General features: G+C 37.5%; 1 protein-coding gene across 1 annotated transcript in view; it reads right to left on the bottom strand.

Moving 5' to 3' along the window:
* Positions 1-476: 476 nt before the first annotated feature.
* The window catches only part of LMO4 (LIM domain only 4), a 26,032-nt gene continuing 7,294 nt past the window's right edge, over positions 477-19,214 (bottom strand). The window contains exons 3-5 of the mRNA XM_072419920.1: positions 8,180-8,276; positions 7,672-7,827; positions 477-1,281 (exon numbers count right to left, since the gene is read on the bottom strand). Of these exons, the coding sequence (XP_072276021.1) occupies positions 1,273-1,281; positions 7,672-7,827; positions 8,180-8,276 (262 nt within the window). The 3' untranslated portion in view covers positions 477-1,272. The remainder of the gene's footprint in view (positions 1,282-7,671; positions 7,828-8,179; positions 8,277-19,214) is intronic.

The raw sequence follows: 19,214 nt of genomic DNA on the forward strand, positions 1-19,214 counted from the left end.
AGAGAATGCTCCTGCTAAGCTGAATGGCAGGAAAAAAGCACAAAGTGACAACAGAACCCAGTCTTTCAGCTTTAACCCTTTCAGAATGAGAACCAGTGGCAATTGCAGCAGCAAAGTCAGAAGCTCTGAATCAGAAGAGTGCAGAATGTGCGAGGCTTAGAAAGTTCCTGTACACAGAACCCAGGGCCTAATGGTACTTTCATGTTGCTCCCTGCATGCCCAGCCTAGTGGGGCCTGGAATAGGCTCTTATGCTGTACTCAACAGCAGTCTGAAAGGCTGATAAAAAAAGAATGGCAAACTTTCTAATAGCAAAGTTGCAGGAAAGATATCCATCCTCTAGTAAAAACAGACAAGTGCCAAAGGTATTACATCGCTTCTTTTAGGAATAGTAATTGCCAACGCTCGAAGTTTGTTAAAGATCAGACAATCTTTTGAAATAAAAGCCTTTTGGTAAAGCAGTAACCAGTAAACCAAATTAACAATAGCATTTTAATCTTTTATTACTTAAATACACCATACTAGAGCAAGTCTCTGAAAATATCACAAATAAAAGTTTATCTTCAATCAGCAAGTAGGTGAAAATTTCTACACAATAGCAGATTCTTTCCCCGCCCCTTCCCTTTATCGCAACGGGAAGTAGCAACGGTAGGACAAAAGAAAATTAAAGTTAAAAAAACAAAAATAATAAAATAACACATACATGCATACATACATTTTATTTTACAGAGAGATACTTTAAAAGTGTTTGTGATAAAGTACCACAAAAAAATAAAATAAAAATAAAAAGCTACAACTCCCCTTTTTATCTTATGTTCAGCTTGAATGAACAATCTTCCTCACAGCACATAAAATATACAAAGAGTGAGTAGAGTGTTGTCAAGGGTAAGGGTGCAAATGCTGGCAAGTGCCCTGCTAAAATCAGTAATGAGGGTGGGTAAGCAGTCTTTAAATGCATCTCAAAACAGGATTCATGAGTCATTTTCACCCTCGTAAATAAGTCTGTCTGGTTAAACCGCTTGTTTCATTTTTGTAATCTCAGTCTCCCCATAAGCCCGGATCATGGAGTCCTTAATATATGTCTTCAGTCATTTTCAAACACCAAGAAATGTGGGAAGGGCAACCAAGAAGAGAGGGGAAAAAAAAGGTGCAATGGCATGAAGCTGGCACGGATGCTAGCTACAAAAGGTGACTTGTCTACTGGAGACATATGGGATCCATCTGCGATGAAAGAACTTGAGATGAAGGCACACTTTCTGTTTTAGTCCAACCTTTTAACAAACCTAGAAAACAAGAGAGAAATTTTTCTTTAGTTTCTAGACTAAGATTTGGAAAAGCATGTTTCAATATAAAACCGTTGAGAAGGCAGAGTTCAAGGAAAATAGACCCCTCATTTAGGTAGAAACTGAAAGGCAGGTAATTGCATGCCAGGTTCTTACAACTTTTGAAGGATCAGACAAAATCCATAATTACCACCTATTGTAGATCTCTCTCGGCCAGTGTTGGGCAAACAATTTACAATTTCTTATGCAGAATCACACTGGTAAAGAGACAAAAGTTATGCTGGGAGAGCATCTAATAAAATAAACCCATTGCTTTGTGCGCCTGATGAGGGTTTTGGATTTCCAATGTTTTTGTTTTTTGAGTGGAAGAGAAGTAGGTTACATGTTCCTCTCAAACCAAATAGCTAACTTAATGTGAAAGTAATTAAAAGATGCCAAAGAGACCAAAATTTGACTTGCACAGGTTCACTTTAAAGTGATGGGTGATTTTGGCACTTAAACAGGCTACTTTACTAAGCTAGCTAGGGTTAATATAAATGTGCGCAATACCTGGGGATGTATTAGGAGAGTATCTTAAACTTAGGGCTTCATTTATAAAACGGGAATCGAACATTTCCTCTTTTATAAATAGAGCCCCTAGACAATATACCATTTCTTTACATTACTAAATGCATGCAAACTTGTGTCAATTAACACACTGTATATCGGTCTTTATTCTTTTATGTATGCTGATAATAATGCAACATATTACGATATATTAACTATTACTAAACATTGTAAAAAGCAGTTGATATTCTTGGTGTAGATTTATGTAATAATTTTGTTTCTACCATAGTAAACAAGTAAAACACATTTGATTGGTGTTAAGTAGATAGGATATCAAATTTCTTTTTAGAAACAAAATTAGTTGCATTTAAAACAAGATATTCTTCTAGGCACGGGAGTTTTAAATAACACCGTGAACTTTCTAGGGCACCAAGTTAGTAAAACCTGAGGTCTAGGGAAGGAGTTCAAGGCCCCCACCCCCTCCTTCAGGAGAACCACACTTTCAAGCTAATTAAAGTGGTTCAAGAGTGGAGGTTCAATTCCCAAGAGTTGAAGCTCAGTGTGAGAAAGGTAATTTGGCTGTCCAGAACAAAGAGATTAGAGAGCAGCCAGTGAGCATATTTAATAAATGAGCATCAAATGTCCTCTACTATGGACACAGACAACTCCAATTATATAACAACCAGGGAATTGTTGAGTGATATGTAAACTAGAAGATTTTTTTAATAACCAATAAAGTGAATGACACAAGCCTTCATTTAAACAATCCAGAGGAGTTAACATAATAGACTAAACGCTGAATGATTTGTACAGGTGAGTTTACTTGCTTCACCACCCCCTTGCCAAACACAAGTAACAAAGAATTTAATTAACAAGTAAGTAAACACCAAGGGGTATATATGCAAGCAATAACTAGTAGGCTTCTAATTATCCAGTGAAATAGGTCACGATGAAGCTCCTATACACTGGAGTAAAAGTAATCACAATGTTTTCTGTTAATAGTTTGCCTTTTCTGCATTTTTCACCAAGTTCTATAGGCTTTTCAGGCATTGAAATGCAGCCTGATAAGCTTTATGGTAAACAAGAGCTTTAATGTACATACAGCACAGGTCAGAGAGATGGGGCATTTCACTGTGCACATGACATATGTCAGGACATACCTTTTGATCTTTTAAATAGATTTTAAAACTGATATTACTGGTTTCAGCAAAGTGCAAAAAAAAATCTATTGATTGCATCAGAAATGTTGTAAAACCCATAGCTTTCTGTGCCCTCCTATTATCAGTGACAATGTTCTCAGTCCCCTACACTCTATGTTATGAGAACAGTAGAGCAGAGAGTTCTGTAGTTATATCTGGTTTCTGTTGTCCAGATACAGTAAGATGAGGCTTTGCTATCATCCTAGATGTGTTACTGGCCGGAGTGCCAGGTAAAAGTGAAAAAAGTAACACCATTACAAACATCTAAAATAGGAGTAACTTTATGCAGCAAGTGGTATGTGTAAAAGATTTAATGTGTCCAAAAGTTAAAGTAACACTATACTTTTGAAAAATGTACTTTTTCACTGGGAGCGCCAAGTAAACACTGTCACTGCTGGACAGAAAGTGTGGTAATGTCAGGATCGCCAAGTCAGATTATAAACAAGTCCTCAAACTAATGCATCCAAGTACTAGCAAGACACAATTTATTTTTTTATGTTTGGATATGGGATAGGATTTTATTTATGCTTTGAAATCCACATTTATTTTTGCCACTTAAAAGCATGCATCAGACTATGGGATTCGAAAAACATTTCTTCAGAATATATTCATCACTTCATAATTATCTCAAGTGTTCTTATTCTGCACCATCACATTTATTACTAAAAAAGTTGGTAAATAAAAAAACCCCCACACATTCTTGGACTTAGGACATAAAGGTTTTGAATCTAATGTCCACTAATTTAGGTTGGATTACATCTCGGTACAGTCATAGGTTTTGCACAGTCTAAGGTAGGTTTGGTTATTTATCTCCACTGTAGCTATTTATTTGCCCTCATCAACGTTCTATTCTTTACAACAATCGCCTATAATTATTATATAGAAAAGCCAGGTCACAAAATGTGAGAGAGTGTGTTTATATATAAAAAAAATAATAAATTCATGTTGTAGTGAAAAAAATACCAATGATGGCATGGCCAATTGGGAAAACGTTTGGTATACCTAGAACTAAAAGGCTCGAAATACATGGCGATAGCTTCCTGCTGAAGTTGCTAACCTCAAACTAAAAAAAAATGCCCATTTTTATTACAGTATTTTAAGACCATGACCAGGAAAAATTCTTTAGTGTACAATGCATAAAAATGCACTGCCTGGTATAAATGCAATACTACAGTGCAAACTGTATTTATATTCCTACTTGGTCTTCTCCTGCTATAAAGGGTCAAGGCCAGGTCAATCCAGCAGTGATATTGTAATATAGTTGGGGCCTGTAAAGGCAGCCCTTGGCTTCATCTATAGGTTTTGGGTACTATAACCCTAAACTGTTCTTGTTCCCCTAGGAATGTTGGGGTGTCCGCTACTGAGATTTTATGAGACAAAATCAGACTACCCTGGTTGCCCAGAGTAATCTGATATCCACCCCATACATACTTCAGCACCATCAAGTATTTTTTAAATGATAATCTTAATTTGCTCATTATTTATTTTAAATTCTGTTAACAGATCATAATACATTTACCACAATCTAACTGCTTTTGAAAAACAAAGGGGTTAGAGAGATAAAGGGTACCGCCCATGTAAAAAACCAAATAATGTGTATTAAAATACCGCCGCCACCTACGGGGAACGTTTCTACAAAATCAAAATTTAATTTCAGGCGACTACGCCAGAGAACAAATGCATTTTCTTGCTTTAATTCTCAACGCATTAATGAAGTTTCTATTGCAAATCTATATACTAGCAGCAACTGAAGTATGCATTTTTTGTTTCAGTGCAATAACTCAGTGCAGCGTGATTGCCTGGGTTAATGATGAAAAAGTCAAATACGCTATCAGAGCTGATGGAAAAATCTATCACCAATTTGAAATTAAAATTCATATGTGGTCAATAAGATTTACTACCCATGCAAGTGGAGCTGTAAAGAGTAAATGAATCAATGTCATCAATACATAATCAGTATGAAATATGAGGTGAATACAATTATGTGCAGGAGTTGTACATTCCTTCTTTTCCCCTGAACCAGTGTGGAATGAGCAGACTTGCTGAGGACTGACAGTAATTGTTACAAATTAGACACCGCAGTTATCAAAATGCACTCGCTAGAATAGCAAGGAGACTTATTAGGAAAATGAAAATAGATCTTAAACAGGCTCGTTTCTAGAGAGATTGTACAACTGTTGATCTGAATGGCGCTCAGAAAACATGTGTTAAGGGTGCAATCTCATTTATGTCTGCTGGCCTATAAAAGAAATATGTATATAGATCCAGGACCAAGAATGTATTTATTTAAATTCCTCACTGGATAGTGCTACATTGTAATTATACTACAAACCACTACCCATGGATTAGCTTTTCAAATATTCCATTTGCTACATTTTAGGGAATCTCTCAACAAAAAAAATTAAACCCCCCCCCCCCCCCCTTTTTTTTTCCCTTGGCCTAAAACACAATAAAATATAATATATTACTCAATAAGGATGAGCAGCCAGAATTCTATTTACATCAGCCTGCGGGAGAAGCACACAATGGTTATTTATAAATATTACTGGAATTCTAAATTAATTAAAAATACTTAATTACCCAGAGTGTGTCCACATATTATTTATATATATACACACACACACACACTCACTCATCTGATGATTAATATATGTATACACTTGCTATAAGTGCAATATAATACTATCATAAGCAGTAATTGCATTTTTTTTTTTGTTGTTTCAGGTTGATAAACTCTGTTATCTAATTAGGTCGCAGAGTAAAGGATGCATTGAGGAAAAAAAAAAAAAAAAAGGAAATGAAATTGCAAATGATATTGACAGTACAGTTGTTCTAGCAGGCAATAAGTCTGGAAATGTCAACTTAGACATGCTTGATAAGTGTGGCAAGGTCACTTCCTGTCTGGAATCACATTGAAAACTGGGCATGGGGTAACCAGATAGAGCAAATGCTAATAGATTGTGTAGAGTTGGGGAGGGGGTGGGGGTGTTGTGGGCAAAGTTTGTAGCACTTAATCAGGTTGGTCGACATGTGCACAACATTATATTAGGTAAAAAGGTTGATATGAGTAGGTATGACATACATTCATCAAACAGAAAAGCATAATCACTTGGAACAGGTGGAAAATCTGTTCAAGTACATTTTTGGAAGCAATTTTCCCAATGAGAAGCACCATTACTGGATAATAGGCATAGTCATTGATAAATTTAGGCCTTAATTTATTTTAGGGCTGAATACAGCAGTATATAAAAAACATTTAGATTCGGACATGGGGAAAGGGACCCATTTACTTACATCATGTAACTCGTGCATTGGCATGTATCAGTAATTAGTAGTAACTGCATCACCAACAGAACTTGGCTATTACCCATTTATTGCTGAGGATCACCTAACAAAATAGAATATCAAATATCTAGGGCTTTATCTCCTATAGTAACATTTTGCTACCTACATATTTTTCCTGCGCGAACAGTTCAATAAGGAAAAAGGAATTTAGCAGACATGCAGCATGGTAGAGGCCCTGCTTTCTAGAGTCACTTTGATGGAGATCAGAAAAGTGGCAAGGTCATTAGATTTCTTGAAATCAGTAATAGGCCTTACACTGTAAAGTCTATCTGCAGGCAGACTTAAGACTGTGGTCACCTTTGCATGACAACACACCCAACTATTGTTCTTGCAAATTACTCTTACATACATATGTAAGTTCACATCACCAAGCTGCATGTGTGTGCCTATATAGGGGACTGGAAAGAGCTCTGCATGTGCCTGAAAACTTGTTTTCAATTGAACCACCATAATGATTGGCAGCCACGGACCATGTGATCAAGGCTGCTGCGGCTTTTCTGCATTAAAGGAAAGAGGATCAGATTATTGTAAGTAAAGCAGACATTTGCCTTTTTCTGGTTAAGGTGAATTTTAATGACAAGTCCACTTTATGTTGTAAAAAATGTTCTCCAGCTTGTACTAGAAAAAAAAAAGTGTTAAACTGCTATGTAACAGAAGCATTCTGTATTTATCAGGTTGATACAAGCAGCACTGATGTTCCATGACTCCCTGCAGCCAATTAAAGACCAGCTTTCAATAACCTACTGCAATTATCTGTTAAAGGCCCCTACGGGAATGGGTGATGTAATAACACATCATTGTTTCAAAGCGTTAAAGGTAGTATGCAGTTATGTATTTTTAAACGCAGCTAGGCAAATATGTGAAATTGAGTTGATGCCTTGACGTCTTGAAATCCCTTGCAGTCCTGCACACAGAATGGCCGAACGTGTAGCCAATTCCAAATTCCATGAAGAAAAAAAAAAAAAAAAAAAAAAGCTACGTCAACGACCTGGCTATACAGTCTTACGGGGTTTTGTAAATATGAAGACAGGATAGACTAAAAACTTTTATATAGGCATTTAATATGTAGTTTTTTTTAGAAGGGAAGAACTGAAAGGTTAAATAAGGAAGAAAACCAAACAGCATAGGTTTGCGTTATCGATATTCTGTATTGTTATAAGAGCAACCTATTCTTCACCTTGCACCCTTATACATATAAAGAAAATGCAAATAAGAATAACAGCACACATAATAGTAGCACACATAATAGTAGCAATTAGCCCCCCTTGAGAGGCTTGTTAATAAAAAATGAAGTATTCACCTTCTGGTCTGGCAGTAGTGGATTGCTCTGAAGTGAATTCAAATGACCATTGATAAGAGCTGTAGGTCTATCATGTTCACAGAATAAACTGCCATTGATGTAGTGAAACCGGTCCCCTGGGACGAGGCGATTCCGACAAGTTGAGCATGTAAAACACTGTGTTGAAGAAACAGAAGGAGATACATTCAGAAAAAAAAAATCCAAAATACTATAGGTCACAACTTCAATTAAACAACTGCAGATCAGGGCTTTTACTTTAACCACTTGAGGTGTGAAGCTTTCCAGGTACTGAAGGCCTAATTTATTATATGTAGAGGAAAAAGTTTTGCCTGAAGCCTGGGAGAAAATAAATAGCCTCTAGTTGCTACAGACAACCCAGACAGTTCTTCCTTCAGACACGTCAGCCCCATGGTGTACTTAAACACTCAAGTCTTGACTTTACAGTTTACTATTAGGCATCTACATCATGGAACAAGTGACAAAAACCCCATGGGCCATAGACAAGTACCTTAAGATGATACACATTCCCTTGTGCCCTCATGACCAATTCACTGGCTGGAATGGACTGTCCGCAAGCACTGCAAGCTCCGCTGTTGCCAAATAACCTATAAAACACAGATAAAACAAACACTTAATTTTAGGACCACAGATTTTACCCCCGATGCAGAAAAGTGTTGCTTTAGTAGAAGGGAAAAAAAAAGCAGACAGGTAATAATATTTGAAATTAGAGTGCTTGGCTTACAGCTGAATATTAAAAAAAAAAAAAAATAACTTTTGTATCAGCAGAAAAATACGACCTTTCTTCTATTCACAAGGAACCCTGAGATTTAATCAAAAACAGTGACTTACATACCTCAAGCAAATACAAAACAATTCTGTTCTACACTTATTTTTATCAGATTTCTGGGTTCATCATAAAAAAAAATTATATAAAGAGATACAATTCATGACTAGAGTTTAAATGCATCGTGTCCTTGAAATTATTTGAAAAAGTCCCTTTTTTTGTGCTTTAATCATATCAAGAGATATGAGTCATCAAAGGGGTTAAGGGGATTTGATTGTATATCTAAGAAGACATCATGCTCTGTGTATTGAAACTCCAGCAAACCGCCATCAGAGCAGAGTTTCCATTAGGAAGTCACTGCTATCCAGGTTGATATATAATGTGTATGGGTTAACCTTTTCAATCATAGTGTCAACACTTTAGATTTGCCTCCGCTCATCTCTTTCATTCTAACCTTCTCTCTCTCTCTTGATAATGAAATGCTTGCTCCGACTTCCCTCTATCTGCTCCTGAGTCCACAATTTAGATTACTTCATCTCTGCTAGCAACAAACTGAATGAAATTTCGATTTGAGCAGAAAGTAATTTACCGGGATCTGGACCCATTTGTCATCATATCTCTCTGGGTGTTTGTTGTATCACTGCAGTTTTCCTATGCAATCAAATGAGACCACAACATCTGCCATAGGGGGAGTGGAGAAGGGGAAAAAAAAAAAAAAAAATACATACACATAATTTCCTAATACATTTAGGCACTCGGTATAATCGGTGCACAAGGAAGTTAATGAAGATTGCATTTTTCCTACACCCCAAGAAAAACAAAAAAAAAAAGAAAAAAAAACACACAAACCTTAATTTGGTTTTGATGTCATGCCTTGATAAAGGTACTAGCCAGAAAGGAACGAAGCATTCATCTTACAAGGATATGGGTTTTATCTTGCAATATAGGTGTTGCGCGTTATACAATACGTTTTCCTATTTAAAGGGAAGGGGTTCCGAGTTTTTTTCGAACATTGATATTGCTCGCTTACGGAACAGCAGTATGTTAGCAACAGCCAAACACAAAGGCTTTTGACTGTGGGTAGCAACAGTGTTATTTTCAGAAGATTACCGTTTTGCTCGACATACACATTGATGAAACAATGATGAGGGTTATCAATTCTTTAAAAGTTGGACAAATCGGAACAACCTGAATCACAAAACACCTGCAGTTATGGGGCATGAACGCTCTATCCACATGCAAATGATCACACAAAATAGCATTGTGATTTTGTAATAATTTGGTATAAAGCTTGGTTATTGAGTAGCTAGACATAAACAGCACCTCTTAAGGCTATCAGAAGGGGACACAATAGCTAGACAAAAGGGTCCTGGGGTATGCATATCTTTGTGGTTAACACTTAGTGGCTCCAGATTAACCTACGCTGCAGACTATATTGCTACAGAATATTTAAATGATCGTTTTAGATAATACTGTACTAAAAGCACCAGACCAGATGACTATTCGGACGTTAAGAGAACTATTACGGTGCACAATCTTATTTGTGTTGGCTGACAATGTCGTGATGCAACCCTATGGTATTGGCAATAGCATCCGGGTATACTTAGTCAGCCTAGGGGTCCAAGTCAAGTTTAAGCACAGAACTCATGCTTACGATACCTCACTTTCCTACTAAAGATAAGGAAAACTATTGGTATGCGAGCATAAAAACAAAACCCACTCACGAGGATCCAAGAGTAAGAAAATGTACACAACCCTTTAGTGTAACCTTAAGAAGAACACCAATGCTAAGACTTCTGCGGTACTTTCCCTGTGTGTTTAAAATGAATTGTCAGGTCGGCATGTTCACATGGGTTTTCAAGGTCATCAAAATCATTGGGCAAAAGAGGTCACAAACAACCAGAGTGAAGACTATAGACAATGAATAATGAGCTAGGTAAAAGTATACGTATTAAATGTTCACGTCATTTCACTAATGCCTAGCTAATATACAATTTAATGTAAAATAACTTTGCCAGACACTTCAGATATTGGTTGCTTAAACCAACAAGAGCTTTAAGAAGTGGGGACACAAACAAAAAGGTGCATACTTGTTCCAGGCCAGTGACTGAGCAGGTTTAAAGAAGAATAAAGGTCACGGTCTTGCACAGTGTACAACCTCAAAAACCAGTTTACAAGAGGCTGCCCCTTTATTTCTATGCCATCAGATTACTTCCTACCCATCTAGATCTTGTTCCCCTTGCTTTTAAATTTAACAGCAATATATCCTAAATAGTTTTCTGCAGTTAAAAAAACCAAATAAGATGATGTGCTCAAAGAGCCTTTGAATGTATCCAACTGCATTTGCTGTGGATTATCGTTGCTCTGAGCAAGTCCTTTGTACTCCAGATACTGTTACCCGATCGAAAAAAAATTTTGTTTTTGCAATAAGTTATGGTAGAACTCCAAGCAAACTGCTAAATACACAATTTAAATATATGATTTTGTGTTTTTATCTACTAATAGGATTTGTAATTTTGTATACTCAATCTTGTGATTTACAACCGTGCATCACACACTGCAAAGCCAAGAAGAACATTTTACTACTTCATGGCTCAACTTTTACAGCTAATTAGATGGAAGTAATGATACAAATGGATGTGCCGATGAGACCTAGGAAGTTGCATTGCTGAAATAGAAGTGTCACCCGCAGAGGGTAAAACGGTGTATATCATAATGATGGCTTTTTAAAATTACAAAGTCTTTAGCAGGTAAAACCGTAATATATGAATATGTAATTCCATCGTGTATTTATCCGTTTGCCTGAAGTTTTGTCTGCAGATATGAAAGTACATGCTGCTATGAGCTTTTGATGGTCAGACTGGGGACCATTTGTATGTCTAAGTACAATACTAGAATATGATCAGAAGAGGCACTGTTGGCTATTGGCTATACCCGATCATGGTCAGATTGGAGAACCTACAGGCCTTATGCAACCACTGCAGACATCTTTTGACTGAATTTTATAGGGTGTGAATTGACTGAGCAAGTTAAAATCTTTAGGCCAATACCTATTGTTTTCCCCCCATCACACATTTTTATGCCAAGAGCTGGAGCGTGGACTGTGAATGTGCTTTTAAGGTAGATTCATGGCAGTAAACAAATGCAGGCAGGTTTCTTTTTTATCTTTAATCGTCTGACTGGATGGCATGTCTACTGTACTTTGCACGACTTTACTTATATTGCCATCAGACAAAACCTATGAAAGCAAACAGTACACCAAAATGGTTGAGGGGGAGCGAGAGCTAGTTTGTCTTGAGCATGAAATTTTCAATCATGTGATCATAAAGAGAAGGAACTGGTATTTTATTCCATCGTCCCAGGTATTAAAGTATGAATGAATAAGTCCTCGATTTCACACTTTAGCTGTTGAAAGATGTAACCATGTATAGCCATTCTAAAACCTCCAAGATGTTCTGATGCATCTCTGGTATTTACTGAAGCACTTATAAAACTCCTGAACTAGATGATTCAACCCTGACGAGTGTACGGCTTGGTCTAAATTATACAGCAGCCAGGCTGCAATTGTCCCTCTGCCACCCAGCTGGAGTGTATCACACTACTATGAGGCACAGCAGGGGTTAATAATGTGTCTGCACTGGTCCAAGTGCTTCTCATTACCGCAACATGCTTCCTCCTTAGGAAAGAAAAAGGAGAAAAAAAAATCTAATTGCCCAGAGTTTTCTGAATCTGATCTTGCAGGAGGCTTGTCATGTTCAAACTACTAATTTGCTGTCGCCACTTTATTGAAAATAGCCTGTAAGTTGTTATTAAATGTATCGACTGAACGACAGGGAGAGTAGTAAAAACTGCCCCTTAAGATGGCTTTTAATAGGAAGCCCGAGAAACAAATTTTGCAGCGGCATCGATTTGTAGAGTTCAATCAAAACTCCATTTCAAAACTAATTAGTCTGAGGCCCGGGATCGCACGCTGACACGTTCCTGCAGAATGCTTAGGGTGGTGGGAGGGAGGAGGGGAGCCCAGCACACGTGGTACTTCCGGAGACAGGAGGCTCGGGCAGCTGGACCCCTCACAAGGGAGACCCGAGACATACAGAACCTTTAATACAAAAACAAGGATCACAACCAAGTATCTATAGGAAAAAGTGAATTATGTAAAAAGTGCATGTGATTAGAACCACTTAAAGTGAACCTGTCAGAACTGGCTGCACGGAAACTCATGTTACCAGTACCAATTCCAGGGCAGACTAGTTCCCCTAAGCATCACAGTAACATGGCTGCCAGGAACTAGAACTGTGTGCAGGAGGCAAAGGTGGCTTTAGCATCGGATGTGGGCCTAGATCCAAGCTGTCCTATAAGAGGGGCGTTAAGTAGAATGGTTGCATCATGCAAGAAGAATCCAAGATATTGACCAAAAATTTTAACCATTTTAGGAGATTTTACATTCCAATAGATTTGTAAAGTAATGCAAAACTCACCAGATTCAAACAATTGTCTGTAGATACTGGCCCCAGGATTGAGACTAAAGAGCCAGAAATAGGCATTTTTGGAAGGTGTTCTGTAATGGCAGCATCTTTACCTTGAATCACAGGTACACATTTAATAACAATTGCAAGAAGCATATGAAATTAGTCGGTATCTACAACTGTTATAATAGAAACCCTGCAACTTTGTCAAAGTAAGAAAAACTTTTAACCGATAAGGATAACCCAATTTCTAGGGACAACTGGTTTTCCTTTACTTTCAGTCCCAAAGACAATGGTCAACAGGGACAGACCCCCAAATGGGGACAGAGAGCATCCTAAAGACCGTATACTTCAAAAAAGATTCTGCAAGTACAACAGCCCGCACAAGGTTAGTGTGCACTACTCAGCAGGTTGGCCACAAATGGTAAAGCTTCAGCCAGGCAATAGGTTACTCAGGGACCTCATTGTTGGGTGGGGTTTGCACCATAGTCAGAAGCCTGATGTTTCGTAATGGAAGAAAGGAAAACTGGGGAGCTGTGTGGTGTTGTCAGGACAGAACCAGTCACCTTTTTGTGACTCATGTCCACATTTATGTTTAGTTTATGCTACCAAAAGTAGAATCGATATCTATCTATATAAACTATCCCTATCAAACAACAGACACTTTCCCAGGAACAAATAGGTAAACCAACATCATCCTAATAAATAAACCTAAAAGGCTCAACAAAAAAGTGTAATACTTGGCACCCAGGTATATCACAGGCTGCATGTTCTTCAACAGAAAAGAAAATAGGCAAAACTCCTAAATATACAAACACATTGTACAACACACTGAGTTATACCAGAACCTGGCAAGAAAGGGTACACATCACTTAAGCTGGAGGAAGTTGTGGTGATGTGCTTAGGTTCTGAACAAGTCTTCATGTAATTTACTCCTGGTCCAACATATGTGTCCAAAAACAAAGGAGCAGCACCACCTTCTGTTACTCCAGAGATCAATGTACCTTTATCCCATCACCAGCTACAACATTTTCATTCTTACAATTTTAAAATTGTGTATACCAAGGTTCTTTATGAACATAAGGAATTAACGTAAGCAATTAAGGTACTAAATTTGTCATCCAGCCATAAGGCAAACTTTGACAAATGGTATGATTTATAGTTTTGGCATCTTGTTCAACTACAATCTAAAGTCCCTTGACGCCAACTGGGTCTGGATGAGGAATTTCATATTGCATACGGAGAAATATTTTCAAAGCAACTGGTAGCTTGCTACAGACATAATGTTCATAATTACAACCGAACAACAGCTGTCAGAAAGTATTGGGTATATACTAATGCCAAATGTAATTTCAGATTCATTAGAAAGGCAACTTTGCCCCACACTTGTGAGTTTATCACTTCACATAACCACTGGACTTTCATAAAAAAAATACTTTGGTTACATTATTTTTGGAAGACAATAGGCAACTGATTTGAACAGTGGTAGGTGTATGGACACATTGTAAGACAGCATTCCAAATGTGCCAAATGTTCTCAATGGTAAAAGAAAAAAACTACAATGCTCCAAAAATGGCGATTGCTTTTATCATGTCACACACCTACTTTTCAACCACACTGCAAGAGGAGCAACACTGTCACTATTGACAGCTCTCCATCTTTACCTTTTCTATTAACACAGGGAAGAGGTTGATAGAAAAGAACAGGAAAGGTTGGTTTAAGTTTTTACTTCCAAGCAGGGATGTTAAACAAATTTCGGGCAGACTCAAGGTATTTTTATTCTGTGGATGTATACTTCACTTAAAAAAAGAGGAAAAGTTATGAGAATACCACATTTAAGAACTAGTAAGCTGTAATATATTTAAATTATATCATGCAAAGATACATTTGGTCAACATTCTGGTAATATATTCTGCTATCAGTTACCTGTTTGAAAAGAAGAGGTATTTAACAAAACCACTTTAGGTTAAGGTTTTATACAGAAACTATAAAAATGTCAATATCAAAAAAGTAGCCCAGTCCCATGATTTAAAGTGTACCTGAACCCAGACTGTCCTTTGCCCTGTAGTAGGAGTAAAAACATACCATCATTTTGTATCTCGGTAGTTCCATTCATTAGATAATCATTTTTTACATTCCTTTATAGTAAACAGTCCTGAACCTGCCCCCTCCCTGGAGTAACTGCCAGTCACTACAGGATGGTAAGGACTTCAACATAAACAAATGAAGAATGAACCATATAATGACTAAGATGTGTCACCCTTTGCAAAAGCTGATAGCTCTTGCAGGAAATGTATGGCTAACTCTTCCTTTGTTGACACTGGGCTTTAAGCCAGAAAAGTCTGGCGTTGATATAAGTGCAAAGAAGGGAATCTGGTGGTTCAGAGCTAGATACTGTGAAAGACACAGTTATCCAGATCTGCATTTAAAAAAAAAAAAAAAGTTTTTAAAAGTGACATGAATACACAAATCTTTTGATATTTTAGGGACGAGGGTTACATATACTTTAAGCTGTACACAAAAAGGCTCTATTGATAAAACTGGCAATCAGACATTCCCTAAAACATTCCATTGCGAGACTTCCTTCTATCCCCATTGGCAAAAACACTTGGGCACCCACGTGAAAATGGCTTCCAAACTTTTGTCAATGACAGCAAAATTGGAACAGCCAATACATCCTTATAGGGTACGTACCTATGATTTTGAAAAAGTTAAAAACACACTTGAATTCCCCCGATAACATGTAACTGTACCTGACAAAATAGGATTTAGTTGCCAACTGGCTACAAACTGCTCATGTACAAAGCAGGCCATTTGTTACATGAAAACGTTGGCCAGTTTGTACCTTCAAGAATTCATGTTTTGCCGGGAGTTTTCCTTTATGGAACCTAAAGACATCATAATGTAAGTGCATGCTGCAAATGTGCACCAATACTATCTTACAGAAAATTGTACCAAATGTGGGCAGGAAAATGAGGTGTTACCCAATATTATTAAACCGTATTTATATAGCGCCAACATATTATGTAGCACTGTACATTAAATAGGGGTTGCAAATGAAAGACACTGACAAGAGGAGAGGACTCTGCCCAGAAGAGCTTACCCATGTCAAGTGTTTGCACCCATCTGCTAACATGCACAATGAATGACAGCTAAGATTAAAAATATGAATACAGGAAGCTGAAATCAGATTTTTTTGGCCAGAATTTTTCTACTTTCCTTTTTTTTTTTTTTAACGCAGTAAGCACGTGTAAATGGTTTTAAAAGTACTTTGGAACAAACTGGCTGTAAAGAGGAAAAAAAAAAAAATTAACAAGCTGGCTTTGTAAGTATGAAATAGACGACTCATCTAAATGTCTCCCCCAGTGAATGATTGTTCTGGTCTTGATGTTACCCTATTATAGCTTAAGCCTCTGGGAGCAGATAAAAGACCTTGGCCCCAGCAGCAAACTCTTCATAACTTGTGAAACTCATTTTAGATCTGTCTTGACCAAGTTCTCCAGGGCGTCACTCAGTGTTTTTGCTCTATGTGCAGTTCTTTATTAGCAGCCTATGACTGAAGCACACACACTACATTAAAAAAGCCCATTTCAGTTTATCAGAAGAAATATTTCACCTTCCCGTAATTGGGCGAGTGCTTTCTTGAATGCCTCCTTAGTTCTAGTAGTAAATAAGCACGGTAGTAGCACTCCAGTAAGGTAGTCAAATTGATTTTAAGTAGGTTGTGTAATTAGGTATGATTTTATATTTATTACAATGCTTCTAACCCAGAGCTACTTTATCATTCTACTAATTAGAACACCTATGTTCCTAATAGCTGTGTCTTAAGGCAGGGGGAGGTAATTGCTAATATTAAGATCCAAACATCAAACTTTTCTCAGCAAGGCATAAGCAAAGCTGGTTTAATATGTCTGATCTTGCTTATCAGCAAATATTAAATAAGCTTTAAAATGCAAACAACCTATCACATTATTACAAATGAATAGTGTGAATGCATATTTTAATGTGTGTTTTAGGCATAGATATAACAAAAACTCACTGCAGGACTTGTGGACAAATTTGGGATTGGAAGATTAATCCAGTAGCATGTATCTGTAACCAGTAAGGCTAGGTACACACGTGCAATAATCGTCGTTCGTTGCGATTTTTTTTAAACATTGTATAGTGCACAATTCTGTACCATGTGATAGTAATTATATAAATATAATCCACCAATAATGTACACACACTGGATACGATTGTTGGAACGATGCAGGAAGTGATGCGTACTCGAGAAAGTGTACCGCAGAACAATCCACGATCACTGAACGACTGTACACACAACTGAAAGCGAACAATCGTCGCCCCAACGGACCTGCCAGGAAGATCGTTAATTTTCAGGGACATTCCTTGTTCATCGGCATTGTTGGGCACTTTTTTTTTGTTATTTATTGAACCATGGGTCGTTAATTGTTCGTTTCCAACGGCAATTATTGCACGTGTGTACATAGCCTCAGTTTGGTGGTTGGTTTAGAATGTAAATAAATAATACTGAGGAAATAGAGACTGTCAATAGTGCCCACTCCTGAAAATGCCAGGTGCCTAGTCATGATGATTTAGTTGCTTCAATACTTCCAAGTTACTGACCTGGAACAAACTTTTCAAATTTGGTGTGGCTCAAAGTATTGGTGGCAAAGAACATCAGTAGAGAGGCGAATGGTATTCTTAGTTTAGAAGTCAGTAATGGCAGGACCCGTAGTAGAAGTTTTTCTAGTTTTTTTTTTTTTTAAGTATCTTATTTGTAAGTGTCATTTTAGTCCAGTAGGATCTGCAATGAGAAAACTTGTTGCTTAAAAAATAAAATCTGGTCTGGGGCCATTGCTTTAGTTTGATGTAAACTGACTATCAATCTTTTAACCCGAGTATTCCTCATCTGACTTCCCAGTTAATTTTGATGTCCCCCACCATTCACCTGAGAGATAACGGTCAGAAAAGGCCTACAAAGCATTAATTACCACCACCAAGACACCCTTTCCCCGTTTTTTTATTTGTCCTTTGGCATCATTTAACACAAGCAGCCGTCCCTTTTTGACAGATCTAGTTATAAATTCCCTATATGCAGTATAAAGTGGACCGGTCAGCCTTTCAGTCATGCTGCAGTCCTTAAAAAACAGGGTGGCTATTGTATGTCACACATTGTCTTCACTTCTTTGTATTCAACAGCCACCCAAGACCACATTGGCTACAAAGACAATGCTGTCTATTGTTCGCTTTTAATTGCCTGGATGTTGGTTATCAGTCTCTGTGCATGAAGGTCATTTGTAGGTCAAACCCAATTTCCCTAATGTGGTCCAGTATGATATGTTTGCGTTTCCCTTTCTCACGCTCCCTTGCATAAGATTGGTCAATTTGCTTTCATGGGAATGCTTCCCATCAGTGTGTACAGGCCTAAAATTTAATTATATCATTTTCTAGAAATTGAAAAATCACAGTGAATGTAAACCCTTGTAAATTAAGAGAAGTAATTGCTTTTCACTCTGAGCCAAGAACGAAGGCAACTGTGTAACTGTAGCCTTTTCTAAAAACTTGTTTTCACAGAGTTTCTGCGAGGCAGGAGAGTTAATTATCTAACCAGGGGATTGTGCAGGACAGTGTTTGATTTAAAAGGCTCGAGGCTTTAGGTGCTCAATTAAGTAGCTATCAGTCTCAGTCTGGACTTTAATGGGCTTTTTTCCCTCCTCTTCAACTCCAGCTATGGAGGGGGGGAGATACACCCCAGGTCAGGCTAATTAAAGCCAGGGGACTCCTTAATTGTGATGACAGAAATGGTTTCAGTTTCCTCTGTTAAGGTCTTCAAACTAGAGATTGTTAATATTTTAGCATCTGGGGAACACAATCAATCACAAAACAGCAAGATGTGCCTATATAGCGAGACCATTTACAATTACAGGCAGATCATTGTTCTGAACGGTAGATCTGACATAAGAGATTGCTCGCATTTAAATATTTTATTTAATGTTTTCGTCTGGTTGGTGTCACTGGATCTCATCTAATCTACAGATGTAGCTGGAGTCAAAGTGCGAAAGGAGCACTGGTCTGCTGGTGGCAACAAAATCCAATGAATGTCAAATGAGAGGTGCATTGCTACCATGAGTTATGTGTGTAATACCCCATAACTCATTCTATGCAATGCACCTCGTTGTGTAACACAAAACAGGTCAAATAACTAGTGCCATACAAATTAAAGCAGTTTTTTAGAAATATATATATATATATATATATATATATATATATATATATATATATATATATAT

The sequence above is a fragment of the Pyxicephalus adspersus genome, chromosome 8 (genome assembly GCF_032062135.1).
Source record: "Pyxicephalus adspersus chromosome 8, UCB_Pads_2.0, whole genome shotgun sequence".
Taxonomy (NCBI): domain Eukaryota; kingdom Metazoa; phylum Chordata; class Amphibia; order Anura; family Pyxicephalidae; genus Pyxicephalus; species Pyxicephalus adspersus.